This window comes from Alnus glutinosa, chromosome 13 (genome assembly GCF_958979055.1).
Source record: "Alnus glutinosa chromosome 13, dhAlnGlut1.1, whole genome shotgun sequence".
Lineage (NCBI taxonomy): Eukaryota > Viridiplantae > Streptophyta > Magnoliopsida > Fagales > Betulaceae > Alnus > Alnus glutinosa.
In genome coordinates, this window is record NC_084898.1 from 22772968 (window position 1) to 22794002 (window position 21035).

Below are 21035 nucleotides of genomic sequence, written 5' to 3' on the forward strand. Positions count from 1 at the left end.
TAGGAAGAACCTATTCACTATTTATACTACAAATAGCTTTTTTATTATTTTCTTTATCTCCCTTTCCTTCTTTCACTCTCTCTCTCTCTCCCTCTTTCTTTTAATTCATACTATTTCCCATACCAAACAATATTTAAAAAAAATAGAGCGTAGAATAAAGAATCTGTTGGAGTGTGTATAGAAAAATGAGTAGATAAAATCGAGATTTGTACTTTTTAAGTAGTTATTTTGACTATTTCCACTGAAAATGCTCTTACATATACTAAAATATATAATATATATGGAAAGGCTAGAGTACAGTTTTATCTTAATTATGACGGTTACGAATGCAATAATATTGTATAAAGAAAAAAGTGGTGGTGGATGTATTATAACTTTTACTAGAAAGTTGTTGTATAAAATGAGGTGGTAGCTAGTTCATAAAATCATGGGATTTGAGTAGTAATTTTTAATATAAATTGCTGGATGTAATTTCAATAAAATACGATTGTTTTGAGTGCACGACAAAATATATAAAAGAAAGTGGTGTTTTGTTTTTCAACAAATCACTTATTTTATGAATAAAGAATAATATCTTAGCCTTAGTGTAGTTGAATCCATATATTAGGGTTTAAATACAATATAGATATATTTGTGAGCACAAAAATTCTTCATTTTTTTTTTTTCTTTTTTTCGATCCAGAAGAAGCGAAACGCCTCATAATTAGTGTAATAAATGAGTACGTATTATCATTTAATTCTTAAAGTCATTATAACTTCTAAAATTACCATTAAATTATGATCCAATTAAAGTTGTTAATTTACACGCTTTGAGACATGTTTTTCTTCGAAATCCAAGAAGGCCAAGGATAGCCTATATATGGTGGATGTTACCCGAATTAAATGATACATTGCATTACTCGTAATAATTAAATGCCTTTAAGGGAGTTTAAAAAACTTTAAAAATCATGTTAAAAAACAAGGGGCTTTAGCATTGAAGCAGCAAGAAATAAGAATCTTGTAGTGGGGATTTGTGAGCTGGATTGAGCCCTCGCTATCAGAATAGCCCCCCCATATTGGTTGGCCACTTTTAGACGCTTTTCCAGTGCATGTAAGAGAGGATATTCATTGGGTTAGAAGCTAGCACTGTAAAGCCCTTTTGCCATGCATCACTATCATTGACTGCGACTACTCTATTCGTAATGGTAGAAGTCTTGAAGATTCTGCGTCATTCTTCTATTCATGACGCAACATATATGCAATACCTCATGATCACTGGAAATGTTAGGAGATTGCTGGAGAATGTTAAACAGCATATCTCTATTAAATAGCTAGCGTATCGTAAACAGATTTAGTGATAATTCTCTCCCAAAGCATATGTATCTCTCTGGCCGGAAAGTACAGTAGTTGGCTTGCTCCATCAAGGGGATGTCCATTACGATATTTTTAGCCGGTAGGCCTTTGTTTAATTGTTCTTGGTTCTCTGTTGGTTGTGGTTCAGAATTTCAAGAGCCGATCGATGAGCATTAACCACGTTAGTCTAGTGAGTTGAGAATGAGATGATGATGTAGTATGTTGTATTACTCATATCAAAAGAAGTCAGTTTATTAAGAATATTCAGACGACCTCTCATAGCCAACCATAAATTAATGATGACAATACGGAGAACCAAATAATTTTATACTAGCTAGGGCACTAGAGTCCGCCTCCCCTTGAAAATATACCAGACACTACTAATAGAACAGTTATATATTTTCCAGTACATGGTGATGACAATGATGTTTAAATTATGCAAAAGAGCTGTTGAAATAAATAATAAAGAGTCCATTTGGCCATTCGATTTAATTTGCGGGCTAAAAAATCGATTTAAACAAAATCATAGAAAGAATCCTATTTGAAAATTTGTTTAAAAAAAGTAACTACTTAAAGACGTATAAAAAAAATAAAAAAATTACATTTTCAAATCATATGTAAAGATTGAAGTGTGTTTTTAAAAATAATGTTTGCACTAATAATGTTTTGAAACTGCTAAATCAAACCGATACACAATTAAGAAAAAAAAGAAAAAAAAAAAAAAAAAAAAAAAGGGAAATTAGATTGTACGTTGTGTGAACAAGGTGGTATAAAGTCAGCTGCACTGTTTGCACCCATTGGCAAGTAACGTGATAGGTGGAGGACAGCATAATCGATCGCACCATTAATAGAGTGAAGCTACTTGATCGAATTAGTGTGTCTACTGTCTGTCTAATCCGATATTGGACCACATTGTGTAGACACTGTCCACGTGCATGCACCTTCTCTCTTGCATGTGCTTCCATTGATCATTCTCGATCGATCTGTGCAGTAAACGCAGCTTTGGAACCTCCATGATGGAAGTAATTCAGACCACGCTTCTAGTAGGAAATTTTCACGACATAGTCTAAGAATAGAGGATGGATTATATATATATATATATATAGCCATTTTTAAATCTGGTCTCCAAAGTGAAAAATTTGCTCTTAAAAACTTATATGCATCACATGTGGGTCTATTGTTGTCACAGAAGATGGTCTTAAGTAACAGATGGATAACATTGAAAATTTATAAAACTTGATTGGGGTAAATATTATATTGCAAATTTTTTAAACTTTCAAGGCAAGATTAAAAAATAAATGAAACGTTAGAGGGGTAAAGGGCATTTTTCACACATATATATATATATATATATATATATATATATATATATATATATATATATATATATATATATATATATATATATATATATATATATATATATAGCAAAACTATATATACATGCAGCATATATTTTTATTTGAAAAAAATTAAAGTAAGATGACATTGAATATATATAAAATTATATATCTTGAGCTACTTATACTGGGGAAAAAAATACTGTAAATCGTTAGAGAAAAATATATTCTAGCTAGGTACCACAAACATTCTCCAGAAAGATGATACCTAACGAGTACGTACTGTGGAAGCTAGGAGTATTATTGAGTCAGCTGTCGTAGCTAGGCACCTATTGAGAGGTGAAGGATAAGGAAAAGTTAAGTTTTTTCAAACTCAGGCACTAAAAATGGCTTTCAAAGTTTAGTTAGATATGGAGGACAGCATAAACACACTAGCTAGTGAAAGTGTAACGAGCCCTGAGTGAATTTGTTCTTTTTGTGTGTATGTTGGGCCACATCATGATATCGTGTGGAAGGCCATCTTCTCTTAGCATGTGCTTCAACTACTCCCTGTCAGTAGATGCACCTTGGAACCCCCCCCCCCCCCCCCCCCCCCCCCCCCCCCCCCCCCCAAATCTATTGCTATATATAGCAACTCTCCCTAGCATTTGAAACTACACGTGGCATTTTAAGATATTCTCATGGCTAATAACAAAATTCTTAGTGTTTTTCTCTTTGTGTTACTAGGTTTAGGCATTTGTTCTGCAACTAGAGCCCTCCTCACTCTTGAAGGAGCTGGCCATAGTCCCGGAACTGGCGTCGGGTATGGTGGTAATGTTGGTGGAGGAGGGACAGGTGGTGGTTCTGGATATGGAGCTGTAGGGGAACATGGTGTTGTTGGCTATGGAAGTGGTGGTGGGAGCGGAGAAGGTGGCGGAGCGGGCTATGGAGCTGCTGGTGGACATGGTGGAGGATATGGAAGCGGTGGTGGTGGTGGTGGAGCTAGTTATGGTGCAGGAGGAGCTGGATACGGATCTGGCAGTGGTGAAGGAGGTGGTGCCGGATATGGAGCTGGTGGAGAACATGGGGCAGGATATGGTGGTGGTGGAGGAAAAGGCAGTGGTGGTGGAGCTAGTTATGGTGCAGGAGGAGCTGGATACGGATCTGGCAGTGGTGAAGGAGGTGGTGCCGGATATGGAGCTGGTGGAGAACATGGGGCAGGATATGGTGGTGGTGGAGGAAAAGGCAGTGGTGCTGGATATGGTGCAGGAGGAGAGCATGGTACTGGTTATGGAAGTGGTGAAGGAGGTGGTGAAGGATATGGAGCTGGATATGGTGCTGGTGGAGGAGGAGGAAAAGGCGGTGGTGGTGGATATGGTGCAGGAGGAGAGCATGGTGCTGGTTATGGAGGTGGTGAAGGAGGAGGTCACGGTGGCGGCTATGGTGCTGGCTATGGAGGGGGAGGTGGTGGTGGGAGTGGTGGTGGTGGTGGAACAGGATACGGTGCTGGTGGAGCACATGGAAGTGGATATGGAAGTGGTGGGGGAGATGGCGGAGGTATCGGTAGTGGAGGCTATGGTGGTGGAGGTGGTGAAGGAGGAGGTCACGGTGGCGGCTATGGTGCTGGCTATGGAGGGGGAGGTGGTGGTGGGAGCGGTGGTGGTGGTGGAACAGGATACGGTGCTGGTGGAGCACATGGAAGTGGATATGGAAGTGGTGGGGGAGCTGGCGGAGGTATCGGTAGTGGAGGCTATGGTGGTGGAGGTGGCTCTGGTGGTGGTGGCGGTTATGGTGTTGGAGGTGAACATGGGGCAGGATATGGAAGTGGTGGTGGTAGTGGTGAAGGTGGTGGCCATGGTGGCTATTCCCCTTGAAAATACAATTGCGCTATCACATTGCCTTATCAGAAAACTTCTTACTTCTTACCCATGCTATATATTCAAAAAGAAGGGTAATTTGGGTGGGAAGAAGCTTAATTATATTAATATAATTAAGTATTTCAATATATATGCAAGATGGGTGTACTTAAAAGGTTGTAATCCATAAATAAGTATTTCAATAGATCTTGTTCCTCTTTTTATTTTAGTATGGTTTTTGCAATTTAAATTAATAATCAGAAATTTATTGATAGCTAGCCCTCCTAAAGAAATGGGTTTAGCTCTCATTGCGGCATAAAAGTAAGTCTTTAAGCGATCTGTAGATGACATTTAACACTTCACCTCATGCATAGGTTCAAATTTTCTTTTAATAGATAATGCCTAATACGTAAAATATTTCATTAAAATGAGAGATAAATGAAGCAGACAAAGTTCAAACTCAAAACCTTGATTCTGATACTTTAATAATTCATATATACCATATCCTAACTACAATTTCCTTTTTATATGATTAGTTTGCATTGTATAGCTAGCGAGAGTTTGCTCCGGCCATGACATAGTCTCCAAAGGTTGGCATTTTTTATTTTCATAAATTATTTTTTGAATTTAAGCTTTTTCTTCTCGCGCACACTTTCCTTCACAGTTCATTCTCCACCACCGCCTAATGTCGCTAGAGGCTGCCAAAGATCACCGGCCACCATCGTAGATCGCCGGAAGTAATGAAGTATGGTTTTACCTTACGAATTTCTCATTATATTTGATGAGGTTTTTCCAAAGGCCTGAAACTATCCCAAATTTAAAAGTTTAATCAACGTACAGTAGCCAAAGCCATGCGAGCAAAGTGTTTTAAATTTTTCTTTTTTTTTTTTTGTTTTGAACGTATAGCATGTGCTACATCTATTGCTAAACAAAGCCATAAAGTATTACAGAGACAAACAAGAGATACAAAGAAACCTCTAGATTCAGAACCACGTCTAACTTTAAACAACTGCTTAAACAATAAACAAAAATTACAAAGACACCTTTTTTACCTCCATTTATAATTAAGCACACTGAAAAAAAAAAAAAAAAAAAAAAAAGGGGGGGGGGTGAGGGGGTTGATCTAGCTACGTACCACAGCCAACAAAGTGTTTTAATTATTATATAGGAAGGTATTACAAAGCCGTACTGTGTTATGGTTCCACTCTACGAAAAGAAATTATACCATGTTTATCATTCGTCTTCTGTCTTTGAATACGTACGTTGGGACTTGGGATAAACGTCCACAAGTACAGACAAGTTTCTCTCAAATTTTCTTCCTGATTGTCTTGAGATATATATCCTTCCTTCAGATCAATTCCTTTCTACTCGATCCATAGAGACAATCACTTTTGGAGTGGGTACTGGTGAGGCTGGTGATATTTCTCCTGCAGTGCCCTCTCCCTTATCAATCACAGGCTGCCGGCCTCTAATCATGTCAACCCCTCGATCCCTCTTCCTTCATCATCACCATATTACATGGAATTGTATTCGCATAAAATTCTCTATTCTTTCTGTGATGCCTGTAACCATGCATGCAGCAAAGCAAAGCAAAGAAATCAACTCCTAATTAATTTAAACTATATATAGTTATTAAAGCATGCATATCACTAATTAAAATAATTGAAGAATTTCACTTATAACAAATGATGTTTCATCACTTTTGAAGTAAGGTACCTAAACTTTAAAAAGTGTCAATTTAAGGTATCAATCTTTCAATTTTTTTCAATTTCAACCTTCCGTAAGAATTTTTGTTAAATCATGTCAAAATTTTTAAAATCTCCCTCAATTTTTTTAGGGAAAAAAAAAATTGCAAGGATTTAGGTATTGATAAGAATTTAACAAAATTTACAAAAATACTCATGCCTAAATCTTTGAAAAAAAAAATTATAATTTCTTTTTTAAAAATAAACAAAACACATGAGTATTTTGAAAATTTTAATAGGATTTAACGAAAAATTTTAAAAGGGTTAAAATTGAAAAAAAAAAAAAAAATGAAAGAGTAATGCCCTAAATTGACACTTAATTTTTAAAGTTTGAGTGCCTTATTTAAAAAGTGATAAAATAAAAAATTCAAAAAATAAAAAATAAAAAATTATTAGTGAAATTTTATCTGAAATAGTGTGTTCTTGTCGTGGTCTTGAATTTGTTGTAGCAAGCCTGCCTATCGAACACCACCCATGCATGAAGGCTCGTGATTTGCTCAACAACCAAAAGTCGTGAGGGATAACCCATTACAACCTTTTTTTGCGGCACAACCTACATTATGACATGTGGCATAGATAATTAACATATATCCTATAAAATTTAGTACCAAATTCATGATGAAGTAGCCCTAATCTTTAAAATGTAAAAAAAAAAAAAATACTAGTACTAATATATTCTGATATTTTTTTTAATTTGCCTGGTATTTTAGATACTAATTTATTTTCTTGTATAATCTGATTTTATTTTGCAATATTTTCCATTAATTGTCTGATTGCATTTCCTATTCTAACCGGCCATATCAATTAACTATAAATAAGCCTTTCATGTACATACACAAAAATAAAAATAAAAAATATTAAGTTCAGTTTATAAAGTTTTCTATTCTCTAATTAATTGACCTTGCCTAGAGTTTTTTTTTTTTTTTAAATCAATCTTTATTGAATAAAATTCAATCGATCACCTAGAGCACAAAATCTCCCTAGAAATAATTTCACAGATATATTTGAAATTTCTTCAACTCAAACTTTATCTATAACACACAAAATAATCTTTTGGGCTATGATATGAGCGGCTGTATTCACATTCCTCTTGACATTTTGATTCTCCATGATGTCAGATGATTCAAGTCAAATTTGATTCCATCCACAATATATATATATATATCCAAAGTTGCTCCAATTAGTACATGTTTTTTTCACCTTGTCTAGAGTACGTACTATTAAGAAACCGGCGCCGCATGGTTATATTTTTTTAATATATTCTAACACTAACAACAACAATAAAACTGTCTCGGGCCAGATTAGGTCTCGAGTTAATGTTTTCTCTAGCTTTCAGCATTCTATCAATCCTTAAAAGATGGCTGGTTCTGATCGACTCGGGAATTGTCTGATAATGTAATCTACATGTAGCTTTCTAGGATCATGCATGTATTGGCTTTGGTTGCTAATAGATCCCTTGTCATATCAACTTTGTAGGATATTTGTCCGATATTTGTGTAATATGTAACTTTCCACGCAGGGGCGGAGCCACCTTGTGGCTTGGGGAGTCTAGCCCTCCCAAAGGCTCAAGGAGGTCCCAAAAAAAATTCTAAAAGAAAAAATTAAATTAAATTGTACTCCTAAATTTTATTTTTTTTCTTTATTTTTGGCCCCTCCAAATATCAAATCCTAGCTCCGCCCTTCTTAATCCCCACCCCCCCTCCCCCAAACACATATATTATGGTTACTTAGATCTTTAAAGATTAAAAAAATATAAAAATAAAAAATAAAAAATAAAAAAATTGATTGTACCCCATATTTTCCGCAAAGTTCTGCGACTGCTTGAAGCCTTAGATACTTGGCATTACTCCGCAACTCTCTTTTCTCATTTACGCGAGGTAAGTCTTCGAATTTCAACATCCAAACATCAAGGCATGTCTTGGAAGAGACTACGTACCAAAAGCCAAGTAAATTAAATTAGTTATGTTATGATGAAAAAATAAAAAACTAAACTATAGTATAATGTTATTTATTGTACGTTATACGACTGTTATATAATTTGATGATTTGTCAATGAAAATCTATCCTTATTTATAGAGAAAAAAATCAAAAAATTAAAAATTAATTTTTAATTCCAGATTATCTCAATTGTTCTAGTACTGTTATATAGGGTTACTCCTTAAAATGAATTATATATTTTGCATGAACAGCAATTTAGATAGATGAAGATGCATGCATTTACGTGGAATGTTAAGCCATGGCATGACACCAACGAGAGTGACGACAGAACCAGGCACAACAACATTCTGGAGGGCCCATTCCAGAGGCTCAGTTTTGAACTCTTCCATCCCGTCCATCACTACCACCACATTGTCAGGACAGTTTTCCGAGCCCGGCGACTCTCGCATTCTGAGATCCTCTGCCAATGCCTTCTTCCTCTTCATGAAACGTCTATAAAACTACTGATCACGATTACTGCCTGGTGATCCAAACGAAACAACCATATTGCCAACCTACTTAATTTGTTCGTTCAATGTAGAAAGGAAAAGAGAGAAGAAAGGGAATTGATGGAGGGCCTTTCTAGTCCTTAAATAGTTGGCGCCTGTTTGTCTTGAGCGAATCATCAGCATGGGGTTCGACATAAACAAGAATTTGCATAGTTTATGCGTCGGTCGACACAAACAAGGCTTTTCCGGCAAACTATGACAATGCCAAAAGATGCTCATCTCTAAGACTCCGTCCATGGCGTTTCTTCAAATACAAGAATGAATACGTGAGGAACTCGATACTCATCTCGTCGGAGCGTTTCTTCAAGATGCCCAGGTCCCAAATCCCGAAATGGGTCAACGAGTTCATCGAACTAATCGGATCCGTTTTGAGAGCCGGCGGGTGGATCGAGTCGGATATATATATCCGAAATTTTACAAGTCTCTGCTTCTGAATTCTTCGAAGGGGGAGACACGGTTTTGTCATTAATTAGATAATCAAATGGTTCTCGACGCTCTACGTCTGTAAGCGGATCGGTTCTCGGAGTCGCCGAAAATCTGGGTGGAACTCCGAAGAGGTGTCGGACGCGTTGGGGTTCGATTTTCAACTAAAGGAGGAGTGGAAACCGGTTAAGAAAGCTGTCCCCAAGCCCCAGAACTTGTCAAAAGATTAGGAATTGAAACTGGTTGAATCGGTTTCTTGTTCATGAGGCATCCAAATTCTTTTCTCTTTTTTTGGGATTTTTGACTTATTAATTGCTAACACCGTAAAAAATAAAAACTAAAAATAATATTATTTAATATACTGTTATATACGATTGTATTTGTACCAATGAAAATTAGCTTTAAATCAACATTTAAAAAATAATAATTTTTAATTTTCATTGCCACATCATTTTAAAATTTTAATTATATAATAACCATATAACAAGCATTACTCCTAAAAGAATTAAACTTAACAGCTTCTTTGAAAGTGATGAAAACTTACAAGGTAGGGCTTTTTTTTTTTTGAAAACCTAGGTAGTGGTTTTAAATGGATTAAAACCTAATTTATTTATTTATTTAATTTTCAAAAAAATAATGTAGCCAATTATTGTGATAGCTAGCTTTTTCCACCGACTCCTGGACTAACAAGGAAATTAAATCGATCTAGGTTTCTTATATATATTCGTCCTTAATTGTAAGAAAATTTTAGGAGATCGAAAAGACAAGAACCCACAAACTCGTCGCTAGTAATTTAGCTCCAAGAATCATACTATGTGTTCTCCGATTCAAAATAATTTGCTGCGCTGGGCAGAAGTTATTTCAATTTCGATCTCTGTAATGTTACTTATCTGGCTCTTTGACAAGTTCATACTTTCAAAATTAATGGCGGCTATTGTTGAGCCAAGAATCAAGAGCCGTGAAATAGAACAACTTATGCCGCCCGTTATCATACGAATCAGCGACAAAAGCAACGGAACAACGTCGAAAGACGGCGGCGGCGGCAACCAGTGCGTGATTTGCTTGGAAGAATTCAAGGATGGAGAATGGTGCCGAGTGTTTCCTCAGTGCAACCACGAGTTCCATGTGCCGTGCATTGATGCTTGGCTGCGCCGCCCAAATCTTACTTGCCCAGTTTGCCGCCATTCCTTGAAAGATGGAGCATCACCTAATGTTGCTGGAGACGATCTTGTGTGAGAGAAAGACGCATAAAAATTCGATGTAATCTTTTATGGGTACGTACTAGTTTTCTTTTTTGGATTTGGAGAGTTGCTACACTCCTTTTAAAACCATACATGCTAATTATGATATCGGATTGAGAAAAACTTAGTAGTATATATTGGAAAGCTTATTCAAAATGCTGCAATTTATATTTCATAAAAATTTCGTTATTCTAACATTTACGGGGTGAAAATTGTTGTTTTGTATTATTTTTATCGCAAAGTGTTTTTATTTTGTTTTTTTTTTTTATTATCGTTTAGGGTTTTGAATTTATGCTATATATAAGCCTAATTAATAGATGCTTTAGCCTCCAACTTATGTATATATATTAATCAGTTTATTAATATGAAACGCTCTATGAATGTTTTTTTTTTTTAATCCCTTTTGGCTTAATTCTTTAATAAAATCTTGGTTGAAAAGAGTTGTGATTCTATTGTTGTTTGCTATTGCTAACCCACTACACCAAGTTTTCAATTCAGATGGTCAAAGGCCGATCCAATAAATGGTGTCAAAATTACTTAGGGCCATGGGTTCAAGTCGTCGGAGCATCACGTTGAGAGAGTGATTGTTGGGGTGCATTTTCAGTACTACTACATCATCACATGTAGTTGTATGACAGACTAACAGTGGTATAGTAGTCTACTAATAATCCATTTGGGTTTATGATTTAAGAATAGCAATATTAATTTGTTGAAACAAGTGGCTCATATTCTCTTAGACATAGAGAGTACCAAAGTAGTGGACTATTGGGCGTAATTAAGTTTATGTTGCCTGAGGACGATTAGGTTGTGGGAGTGCAGGGGCAATGCCCCCATGGTACGGTACATGGTATTCTGAGGTTTTCCATATATGTTCGTACAGTAGGGTTTTGTTATAAATATGTTATGCTGTAACCCTAAACTTATATTGAAACAGCCACACTCATGTGGACGTAGGCACATTACCGAACCACGTAAATCTGTGTCTTAATTTTCTCTTGCTCCCTCTCTTTTCGATTCCATATTATTCATCATTGTTGTGCACGGTAATAACACAATTTTAAAATGTGATTTTTAAAAATACAGTTAAGCGTTTGACAAAATCGCCGTTTAGCCTTTAAAATCACAGTTTAGCTTTTAAAATTGTGCGTTTTTTAAAAAAAAAAAAAAAAACCAACTTACCTACGATTTGAAAACATAGAAAAACAATTTTTTAAAAAATGCAATCTCAAACGGTTCATTTTCTGTTTTTTTGTTTAATTAATTAAAATCGCACTTGTACGAAATCACAGTGCAAAGCGCACCCTTAATATATAACGTACACTACTCCTTAAAATGAATTATTTTGCATAAACAGCAATTTAGATAGATGAAGTTGTGCATGCATTTAGGTGGAATGTTAAGCCATGGCATGACACCAACGAGAGTGACGACAGAACCAGGCACAACAACATTCTTGAGGGCCCATTCAGTTGTGAACTCTTCCATCCATCCCGTCCACGGTCCATCACTACCACCACATTCTCAGGACAGTTTTCCGAGCCCGGCGGCTCTAGCTCGCTGTCTAAGATCTTCCGCCTCTTCATGAAATGCCTATAAAACTGCTGATCATGATTACTGCCTGATGAACCAAACGAAACAATTATATTTCACTGAATGATTTAAAGTTATATAGCATGATATACTTGTATGAAAATCTGACTATACCGACAGATTAAAAAAAAAAAAAAACTCTAAAATACTATGTACCGTTCCATGGGGGCATCGCTTCGCTCCAACAACTTACGACTATACTGATATTTTAGTATTACTCTCTAAGCCTGAAAGAATATGAGTCATTTGCTCCAACAGTTTTTCTACAACATAAAGTGAAAGAACTTGATGAAAATATTATCAGTTCTTATTAGCAACATGTCACATTTTTAATATGTAACTTTTTTCATTACGTTCGATGTACGAAAAAAACTTAAATTCACATAACTTTTGAAATTGTAGGAGTTTTGAATAAATTGATCCGTTTTGAGAGCGGGCGAGTGGAGCAAGTCAGATGTATTCAAAATGGGTAGTGATTGGAGGGGACTCTTGACCTGCTTCCTCCCCCTTTTCAATATAAAACCCCATTTTATTACGCTTCTAATTTTTTATATTATTTTATTTCTACTTTTTCCGAGGCGTTGGGCTTCTATTTTCGACTAGAGGAGGAGTGGACACCGGTTATGAAAGCTGTCTCCAAGCCCCATGCCAGAACTTGTCAAAAGATTAGGGAAACTAGCTGGTTGAATCAGTTTCTTGATCATGAGGCATCAAAATTCTTTTTCTCTTTCTTTTTTTTTTTTAGGATTTTTCTCCTTCTGTTTTGTAGACTGTTATATACAATTGCCATACAATTTGATTAAGTGGCAGTTAAGTAGCAGTAAAAATCAAACATTTGATCAAAACTTTTTAAAAAAATAATAGTTAATTTTTAATATAACATCGTCTCAGATTCCCAATTATACGACAAGTGTATAACAATTTATTAAATAACATTACTTTTAAAAAATCAGTCATCTATTTAGACAAAACAGCTAATGGAGGGAATGCTTTTGAAAGTGATGAATACTTAACAAGTAGGTTTCTTTTTCTTTTTCTTTTTCTTTTTCTTTTTTTTGGGAAAAATCATATTTAACTCCTAAATTTTCATCTTATTTGAATTTAGTCATTAGATTTTCAATTTTAAGAATAATGTCCTTAAATTTTACTCAAGTTTTAAATTGATCCTTCTATCAGTACTTTACCGTCAAAGAACAATTTTCTATTTGTTACGTGTGTCTCATTTAACACGTCAAAGTCTATCTCAACGTCAAAGTATATAATTTTTCCTCCAATGCTACAAATCTAAAAGATTAAGATTACAAATTAAGAAGATAATTTTTGTTTTTTGAGTTGGTGTCTTTTTTTTTATATATAGATAATTTGGCGCTTAATGATATGACGTTGATATAAACGCTAACGTGTCAATTAAGACACGTGACATATTACAAGTCGTTTATTTTGACAAAAAAGCAATAGACAAACCTATTTAAATTCTGGGCAAAATCTAGTGACCATATTCTTGAAATTAAAAACTCAATGACTAAATTCAAATTAGATAAAAACTTAAGGGTTAAATATGATTTTTCTTTTTCTTTTTTCTTTTATTTATTGAAAACCGAGGTAGTAATTTTAAATGGATTAAAACTTAAATTAAAAATCAAAAAATTTAATGTAACAAACTATTGTGAATTTCTGATAGCTTGTTCCACCGACTTCATGGGCTAACAAGGAAATCCAAGTTCATAAGGAATACTACTACAACGTTAATTGCTGAAACTTATATATATATATATATATATTCGATCGAATAGAGAAGAACTCACAAACTCGATCGAAGCTAGTAGTTAAGCTCCAAGAATCAAACAATGGATCCTCAAATTCCTCAGGCCGCTCTTAACGAAGAAAATAATTTGCTGCTCTGGGCAGTACTTATTGCAATTTCGATCGCTATAATCGTACTTCTCTGGCTCTTTGACAAGTTCATACTTCCAAAATTAATGGCGGCCACTGTTGAGCCAATAATCAAGAGCCATGAAATAGAACAACTTATGCCGCCCGTCATCATACGAATCAGCGACAAAAGCAACGGAATAGCGTCGACAGACGGCGGCGGCAACGAGTGCGCGATTTGCTTGGATGAATTCAAGGATGGAGAATGGTGCCGAGTGTTTCCTCAGTGTAACCACGAGTTCCATGTGCCGTGCATTGATGCTTGGCTGCAACGCCCAAATCTTACCTGCCCAGTTTGCCGCCATTCCTTGGAAGATGAAGAAGCATTGCCTAATATTGCTGGAGACGATCTTGTGTGAAAGGAAGACGGATAAATTTTTGGATGTAATCTTTTATGGGTGCAAGCCCTTTTTCTTTTTTTTCCTTTTTTTTTTTTTTTTTTTTTTTTCATTATTCAGAATGCCACAATTTTGTATTTCATGAAAATTTCATAATTTCATCGTTTACTAAGCGAAAATTGTCGTTTTGTATTTTATTTATCACAAAGTGTTTTTATTTTGTTTTTTTATTATTATTAAATTTAGTCTCTATATAAGCCTAATAAGATAACTTAAGAGTGCGTTTAGAATTGCGATTTCGTAGACAATAAGTACGATTTTAAATCAACTCGCAGAACATAAATCGTTTGAAAACTGCATTTTTTTGAAAACACAAAAAAATTGTTTTTTCAAATCGCAAGTAAAATAGTGCTTTTTAAAAAACAAAAAATTACACATTTTAAAATCGTTATTTTAAATCATATTTTTTAAAATCGCAAACTCAAACGAACCCTAACCTCCAACTTATGTATTTTTATCAAATTATCAATATAAAATATTCAATGAGTAATTTTCTATTCCTTTTGCCTCAATTCTTTGATAGAATCTTCATTAAAGAATAATTGTGATTATATTGTTTTTTTTTTTTTTTTCTATTCAAACATGGGAGAGGGGGAGGGGATCAATTGTGATTATATTGTTGTTTGCTATTGCAAACCACAGTTTTGAAGTCACAATGAGAAATTGATTGTTAGGATATAACAATATCGCCTTCCTCACGTAAATAGCTATTAGAACATGCCTTGCGAGAAAGACCGACTTCCCTCACTAATTGGACACCAATTTGTTTTCATGTGAGATGGTCAAAAGCCCGATCTAACAAAATTGTCCCGCCAACAAGATGGTATAATGATAGAATACATGTGTACTTTCTAACTTTTACTTCTTTTTTTTTTTTTTTAAATTTCGTGTTAAATATGACTTACAACTACAGAACCAAAGAATTCATTTTATTTTATTTTTTTAATTTTCCTGATATTCACAAACAAATAGTGAAAGGTGAAGCAGGATCCAAATATAGACAACATATGATATTTGAGGACTGGCTGTCAATCATCTATTCGACTATTCAAGATGGAATTTTGGTTAATATCTCAATTTATTTCTATCTCCTATCAAAGGCTTCCACATAAGCATTGCATCTCATGTAATATCAATCACAAAAGCAGAGCTCTCAAGTCTCAAAAGACAGGTGAGCGTTTTAAGCAAAAACTCACTGTCAGCGGAAAATTGCAGTTGCCACAGGCTGCATCATTGAATTATGGTTAGCTTTACGGCGAGCACTATGGGGGCCGGTCTTCTTACATGGGGAAGATACCATTCTTTTCCTCTTGTTCAGAGAACCTTCACTCGGCTTGTCTAGCAGAGCAGCCATAAGTTTCGCGCGCCTACTGGGCGCACTCTTTGAAATGCATCTCAAAGCTGCCTTTCTCTCTGAATCTTCCACACTCTCGTTCAACTGTATTTTACTGCAAACTGGCTTCTCCTTTTTAAGATGATCACGGGGAATATGATACTTCACACCTGACAAAATCCACACCAGTTCATTGTGTTAGTTTTACTGCATTATTTAATAAGAAAAGGTGACAAAAATCTTTTATAGGAGTTCATTCGGTTTACCATGAGATGCCAAAGAAACCTTTTCTGGACTTGGAGATCCAGGTGGAGTTAGCGGGTGAAAACCGTCGTCTTTAACTTCATCAATCCCCTTACGCCAGTTATTTCCCCCAGGAGAGGATGTAGTACACAATTTCTCATCATTGTATGATCCATCACAGCGATTACGAGCCCCAAGTTGTGCTGAAGTGTAATCCATGGGAGTATCATCTTTAGGTTCATCTTGCTTTGACAAATGTACAGAACTCCCAGCAGCGGCATCTCTAACATCACTGACCTCAAACCCTTCTTGTCTTGATCCACAGGGTAACACAGAAGAATTTCCCTCAGCAGCATTTCTGGATTCATTGGCATCACAATTAATGGTACCAGCCATGCTAGGATACAAAGCACAGACACTATCCGCATTATCTAGAACTGACTTGGGAGATGTATTCAATATGTTTGGATCAAAGAATGGCTTTTGTGCTTCCATTGAACTTGAAAACCAGGGTGTACCCTCCCTTGCATAGAACAAAATGTAGGCCTCCTGAGATAGCACAAACTCTTCTGCAACACTAGTGACCTAGAAGAGATCAGTCAAAAAATAAGTTTTCTTTTCAAATTTATAAGCTATTACAATCTCTTAAGACAAAAACTGACGGACATTAGCCAACCAGAAAAACACTTTTTTTACAGAATACCAGTGAAAAATTTTAACATTTGCAAATTTTTATGTCCACACCACAAAATAACAGGTGAGTACAGATACAACAATCTAACCACAAAGAAAACATCGATAAAGCATTAAACTGAGGTTGTCCAGCCAATTTTATAACCTAAAGAAACTGGCAAGGAAAGCTGCAAAAACCTTTTGGGAAAATTTTCAAAATGCAAACCGCATATATCTGAGAACTGTTTCAAGTTGAACATCAAACTAATCAAACCCAAAAAGTATTTGAGGTAGGAAAATGTTCACCAGAATAAATAAAATAAAATCCAAAATCTCAAGGGTTGGCAATGCAATATCGATCCATTATTCTGGTTTTAGGCACCACAGGCTAACTCCATGGTTAAGGCAACATAGTAATGCTTAATAGCTAGCAAAGATATTGAATTAGAAGCTAGAAGCTATTACCTTTGAGTCATCCAACCTATACCATGTCTCTGGGGAGGACCGAATGAAGCAGAAGTAATGCCCAGAAGTAGATGAAAACCCAATATGCACAACAATTGCATACAGGTTATACCTCAATTCCACCTATAGTAGAAAGCAGGAGAGAGGAAATAAGCACTTCAGCATTTGATAATTTAAAATGAAGACCTAAAGTAAAACGATCTACCAAATGCAGACCTAAAGACGAACAATCTACCAAATACCTGTACACAACTACAGCTATTGCACAAGATATAGCACGTGAATTAAACAAAAAAATTCCAACCAAATCTATACATGCTTATAAACTCATTCAAACTATACTTCTTTCTCTCAGCACATGAACCCATAAATAGCCTTGATCTCCAAATTAGATGAAGATATTTTCCTCTTTTCTGTTATAAAATGAGTGAAATGACTACTCTTACAAATCATTCAATTCATATAATTGCCATTATCACATGAAAACAAATCTTGAGGCCAAGAACATTTTTATGAAATAGATAGACTGCAGCTCACATTATTGTTCCGACAGACAGTAGTGTAGGGCCGCAAATCCAACTCCAAAGGGAATTCCACATGCTTGTCAACCTTCTCAACAAAGGACCCATCAGTTTTGAATCTTTTCAAATGGAATGCAGCAACTGAAGGAGCCTGGTCCAGCATAAATTGCTTCTCCATCAACACTTCCTCCTTGCATTTCTCACATATAAATCTTGTCCCTGAATCTTCAATCTTTTCCACCTTGGTAAAAGACTCCAAGGCACGTGGAAGAGTGTCCACATCTTCAATCTCCAAACTCAGGTCTATCAGAGGTTCATATGTATCAGAAGAGTGTCCACAATTGCAACATCGAAGCTGAAATTCAAACAATGATATTATTTTCTGAACACAACCCAAACATTAAAAAAAGCAAAACAAAAACAAAAACAAACAAACAAAAAGGAGAGCAATGATTTCACAATAAACATTTAATTGTTGCAAATAAGAGGAACTCACTTCTATGCGCATACCTTACTTACAAGACGGCCACCAAAAACCCTTTCCACAAGGTTATTATCTTGGGGTAAGAGACTCTTATCCTTTATCTTCAAATCCAAACAACACCTCTCAAGTTTATCTAAAAAGCATTGCAGAAATTCATGGGCATCTTCCTGCTGGTATCTCTGAAAACAAGATGATATATCTAATTGTTCAACATCAAGAATCACAAAGGTTCTTTAAAAAAAATGCCCTTCGAAATTTTCAAATAACAGAAATCATGTATTACAAATAGCATTTCATTAACAACAGATAGAATAAGGGATGCTAAACTATTTAGAGATCTGCACTAGTACAGCTTAATGATTACAAATTAAGCTCACATTCTGTATCATCATAACAACAATGCTATTGCTATTTTCCAGTTAGTCATCAAAATAACAATAACTAACAAAATTCAGGATAACGCACCAAAATCTAAACTAGTAACTAATGACATATCTACCATTATATTTAATAAAGGATAAATTCAGAAAAAACATAAACAGAAGTTCAAAAGGATACAGTTCAAATTATCGACAAGTTTCAAAGGTGAAATAATCCCTCCTGGAGAAGCTAAGGACCGTTCAACATGGTCAAGGAGAGCACAAAGAACACAGAACCCTTCACTACCACCTGAAAATTGCAACACTGAAAATTGAACAAAAAGGTGCTAATTCCAGGAGTAAATCACATAAAACAACCCCCAAAAAAAGGGTTAAATTAAAATGCGAAAATGCGATAGAATCCTTGATCTTACGGTCACAGGGCGTGGCATGATGGCAAGAACGAAGAGCCTGGACAAGTGGCACAGTATGCGTAAAGCATTGCAAGACGGCATTAATAAAGCATGTGTTGCCTAGATTTGCAAGCCCTGCACCCTACAAAACCAGCACTCAGACCCAAAAAAAAATTCAATACCCCCAAATTGTATATATATACACACGTATACACAAACCTATATAATAATCCTGAAAAAAAACATACAAAGCATACAAAGCATACCACCATATACGGCTTGATATCGCCGATAGAGAATGAAAGGGCTGAAGGCTTGGTTTCTTCGGAAGAAGGCGATAAAGACCAGGTGCCTCTGGAGGAAGAGCAAGATGGCCATGGCGAAGAACCATGTGAAGAAGACCATCGCGATGACGAAGAGTCCAATAAATTGTTACCCAAAAAGCGATCAGGGGAAGAGGTAAATGGTTCCAGTTGTAGGGTTTCCTCATCACTACAGATAGAGAAATTGGGATAATCATCAACGGGTTCTGTTTGCGCGGGCATAGAAGAAGACCCACCTAGGGTTTCGTTAATAGGAGGTAAAATTGTTGAAGACCCAGTTGGATTCGATGCCGAAAGGACCAAAGATCGATCATCTTGGGCTCTTTTACCTAAATGTGGAGAAGACCCGTTTTGATTTGATGCAGCAACCAAAGAAAGATCACCAAGGGCTTCGCAAGGAAAAGATGTTGAAGACCCACGAAGAATTTCTTCAGAAACAGGCAGTTCAGGAGACAATGATGAAGACCCATCAAACATTTCTTCGGAAATAGTAAAATCTGAAGGAGCAGAGTCGGGTTCTAGGGTTTCTCTGAGATGGGTTTCCATGGCAGATTCAGACGCTCTGTTTTGCGTGTGTTATTGGTAAGAAATGTGAAAATGAGAAGTGGGTTTTGAAGAGATCTTTCAGAGATTGTTTTGGCTCCAAATTTGAGTTTGGGAAATTCTAGGGTTTTGTATTGGGGAGGGGGCGAAGAAAGAGGGAAAGTGAAAAGTGTTTGAAATATGGTTTGGTTTGTGGGGGATTTGAGATTTTGAAAATGGAGGGAAACCTCAGTACATCATTATTTTGGTTTTTCCGCTCAGACCAAATTTTAAGGAAAGAGATTTGTAGGACTGTGGGAGAAAGAGATAAATCATCAAGATTTTTCCTTTTCTTTATGCGCAAGTAATAAACCAGAATTTTTTATTTTATTTTTTCCTTTTAAGAATTGTTATTCAACATTCTTTCATCCCCACACAACATATGTGTACGTGGTCTTATAAATTTAATAGTAAATTTGACCAAAAAAAAATATATATGCAAAAAAATAATTACAAAAAACATAAAATAGTACAAATAGAACCAAACTTTAAAAAGGGGAAGACTCCAATGGCAAAATCCAGTAAGAATGGGCTTAAAAGGTCATGGCTGTTAGAATGTTTGAGCAGGGCAACCTCATTTTAGTGTCACAACTTCTAACTATACTTGTATTTATCTACTTAACAGTCTGGGAAGGCAAGCCTTGGTGAGGAATTGTAAAAGGTCTTGTATGTATAATCAAGCTCATATGGCAAGATACCCAATAGCCCATTCTCTCGATTTGAAATCAAAACATAATGCTCTCGAGGTCAATACTATGAATCTATTTCCAATACTACTTATTCAGAATCTTCATACAGAGAGGCCAAAGCAAGTCATGTGGCTACAACACCAAGTTGGAATAGACTCAATAAAGTTTGGGCTGTATGACAGAAGAGTACAAGCGCAGCAATTATTAACTGTTAACTGCTAATAATCATAACTACAATCTTCTAAGTCAGTTTAAGTTAACGATTTTAAACATAAGCTAAAGCGGTTAATAATCACTAACCAAATATATAAATTTGTGATTTTGGCATAGCGACTGCATGTGGTCAATCAGATTTTGAAGCACTCTAAGTCTATAGATTCTAATGTTTGGTAAAAGAATTCTAAAAAATAAATATGATACTAATTTTGCTTTTTTTAAAAAACAAATCATATTTTATTAAACTTTTTCTAAACAAATCATATTTTATTTAATTTTTTAAAAAAACTCAAATTTCGAAATTCGTACACCAAATAAAAATTAAATTATGATTTCAAAAATCTAACACTCAAACTCACAAAGCATACAAAAAAAAAAAAAAAAAAGTTTAAAATATGTCCAAAAAAAAATACC

At 35.4% G+C, this 21035-nt stretch overlaps 3 protein-coding genes across 3 annotated transcripts; 2 read left to right on the plus strand and 1 right to left on the minus strand.

Annotated features, from left to right (window-relative positions):
- Window positions 1–3339: 3339 nt before the first annotated feature.
- On the plus strand, window positions 3340–4735 carry LOC133853755 (glycine-rich cell wall structural protein 1.8-like). The gene has a single exon (XM_062289772.1). It carries the CDS (start codon window positions 3352–3354, stop codon window positions 4522–4524), a length of 1173 nt encoding a protein of 390 aa, XP_062145756.1. The 5' UTR covers window positions 3340–3351; the 3' UTR covers window positions 4525–4735.
- Window positions 4736–13838: 9103 nt separating this feature from the next.
- On the plus strand, window positions 13839–14282 carry LOC133853989 (RING-H2 finger protein ATL75-like). The gene has a single exon (XM_062290012.1). The coding sequence runs from the start codon at window positions 13839–13841 to the stop codon at window positions 14280–14282; it is 444 nt and encodes a 147-aa protein (XP_062145996.1).
- A 1025-nt stretch (window positions 14283–15307) lies between these two features.
- On the minus strand, window positions 15308–19958 carry LOC133853635 (ubiquitin carboxyl-terminal hydrolase 21). The gene is made up of 8 exons (XM_062289630.1): window positions 19078–19958; window positions 18833–18953; window positions 18598–18708; window positions 18066–18238; window positions 17572–17910; window positions 17035–17157; window positions 15921–16482; window positions 15308–15824 (listed from the first exon to the last, which is right to left on the minus strand). The coding sequence occupies exons 1-8, from the start codon at window positions 19678–19680 to the stop codon at window positions 15520–15522; spliced, it is 2337 nt and encodes a 778-aa protein (XP_062145614.1). The 5' UTR covers window positions 19681–19958; the 3' UTR covers window positions 15308–15519.
- Window positions 19959–21035: the final 1077 nt, after the last annotated feature.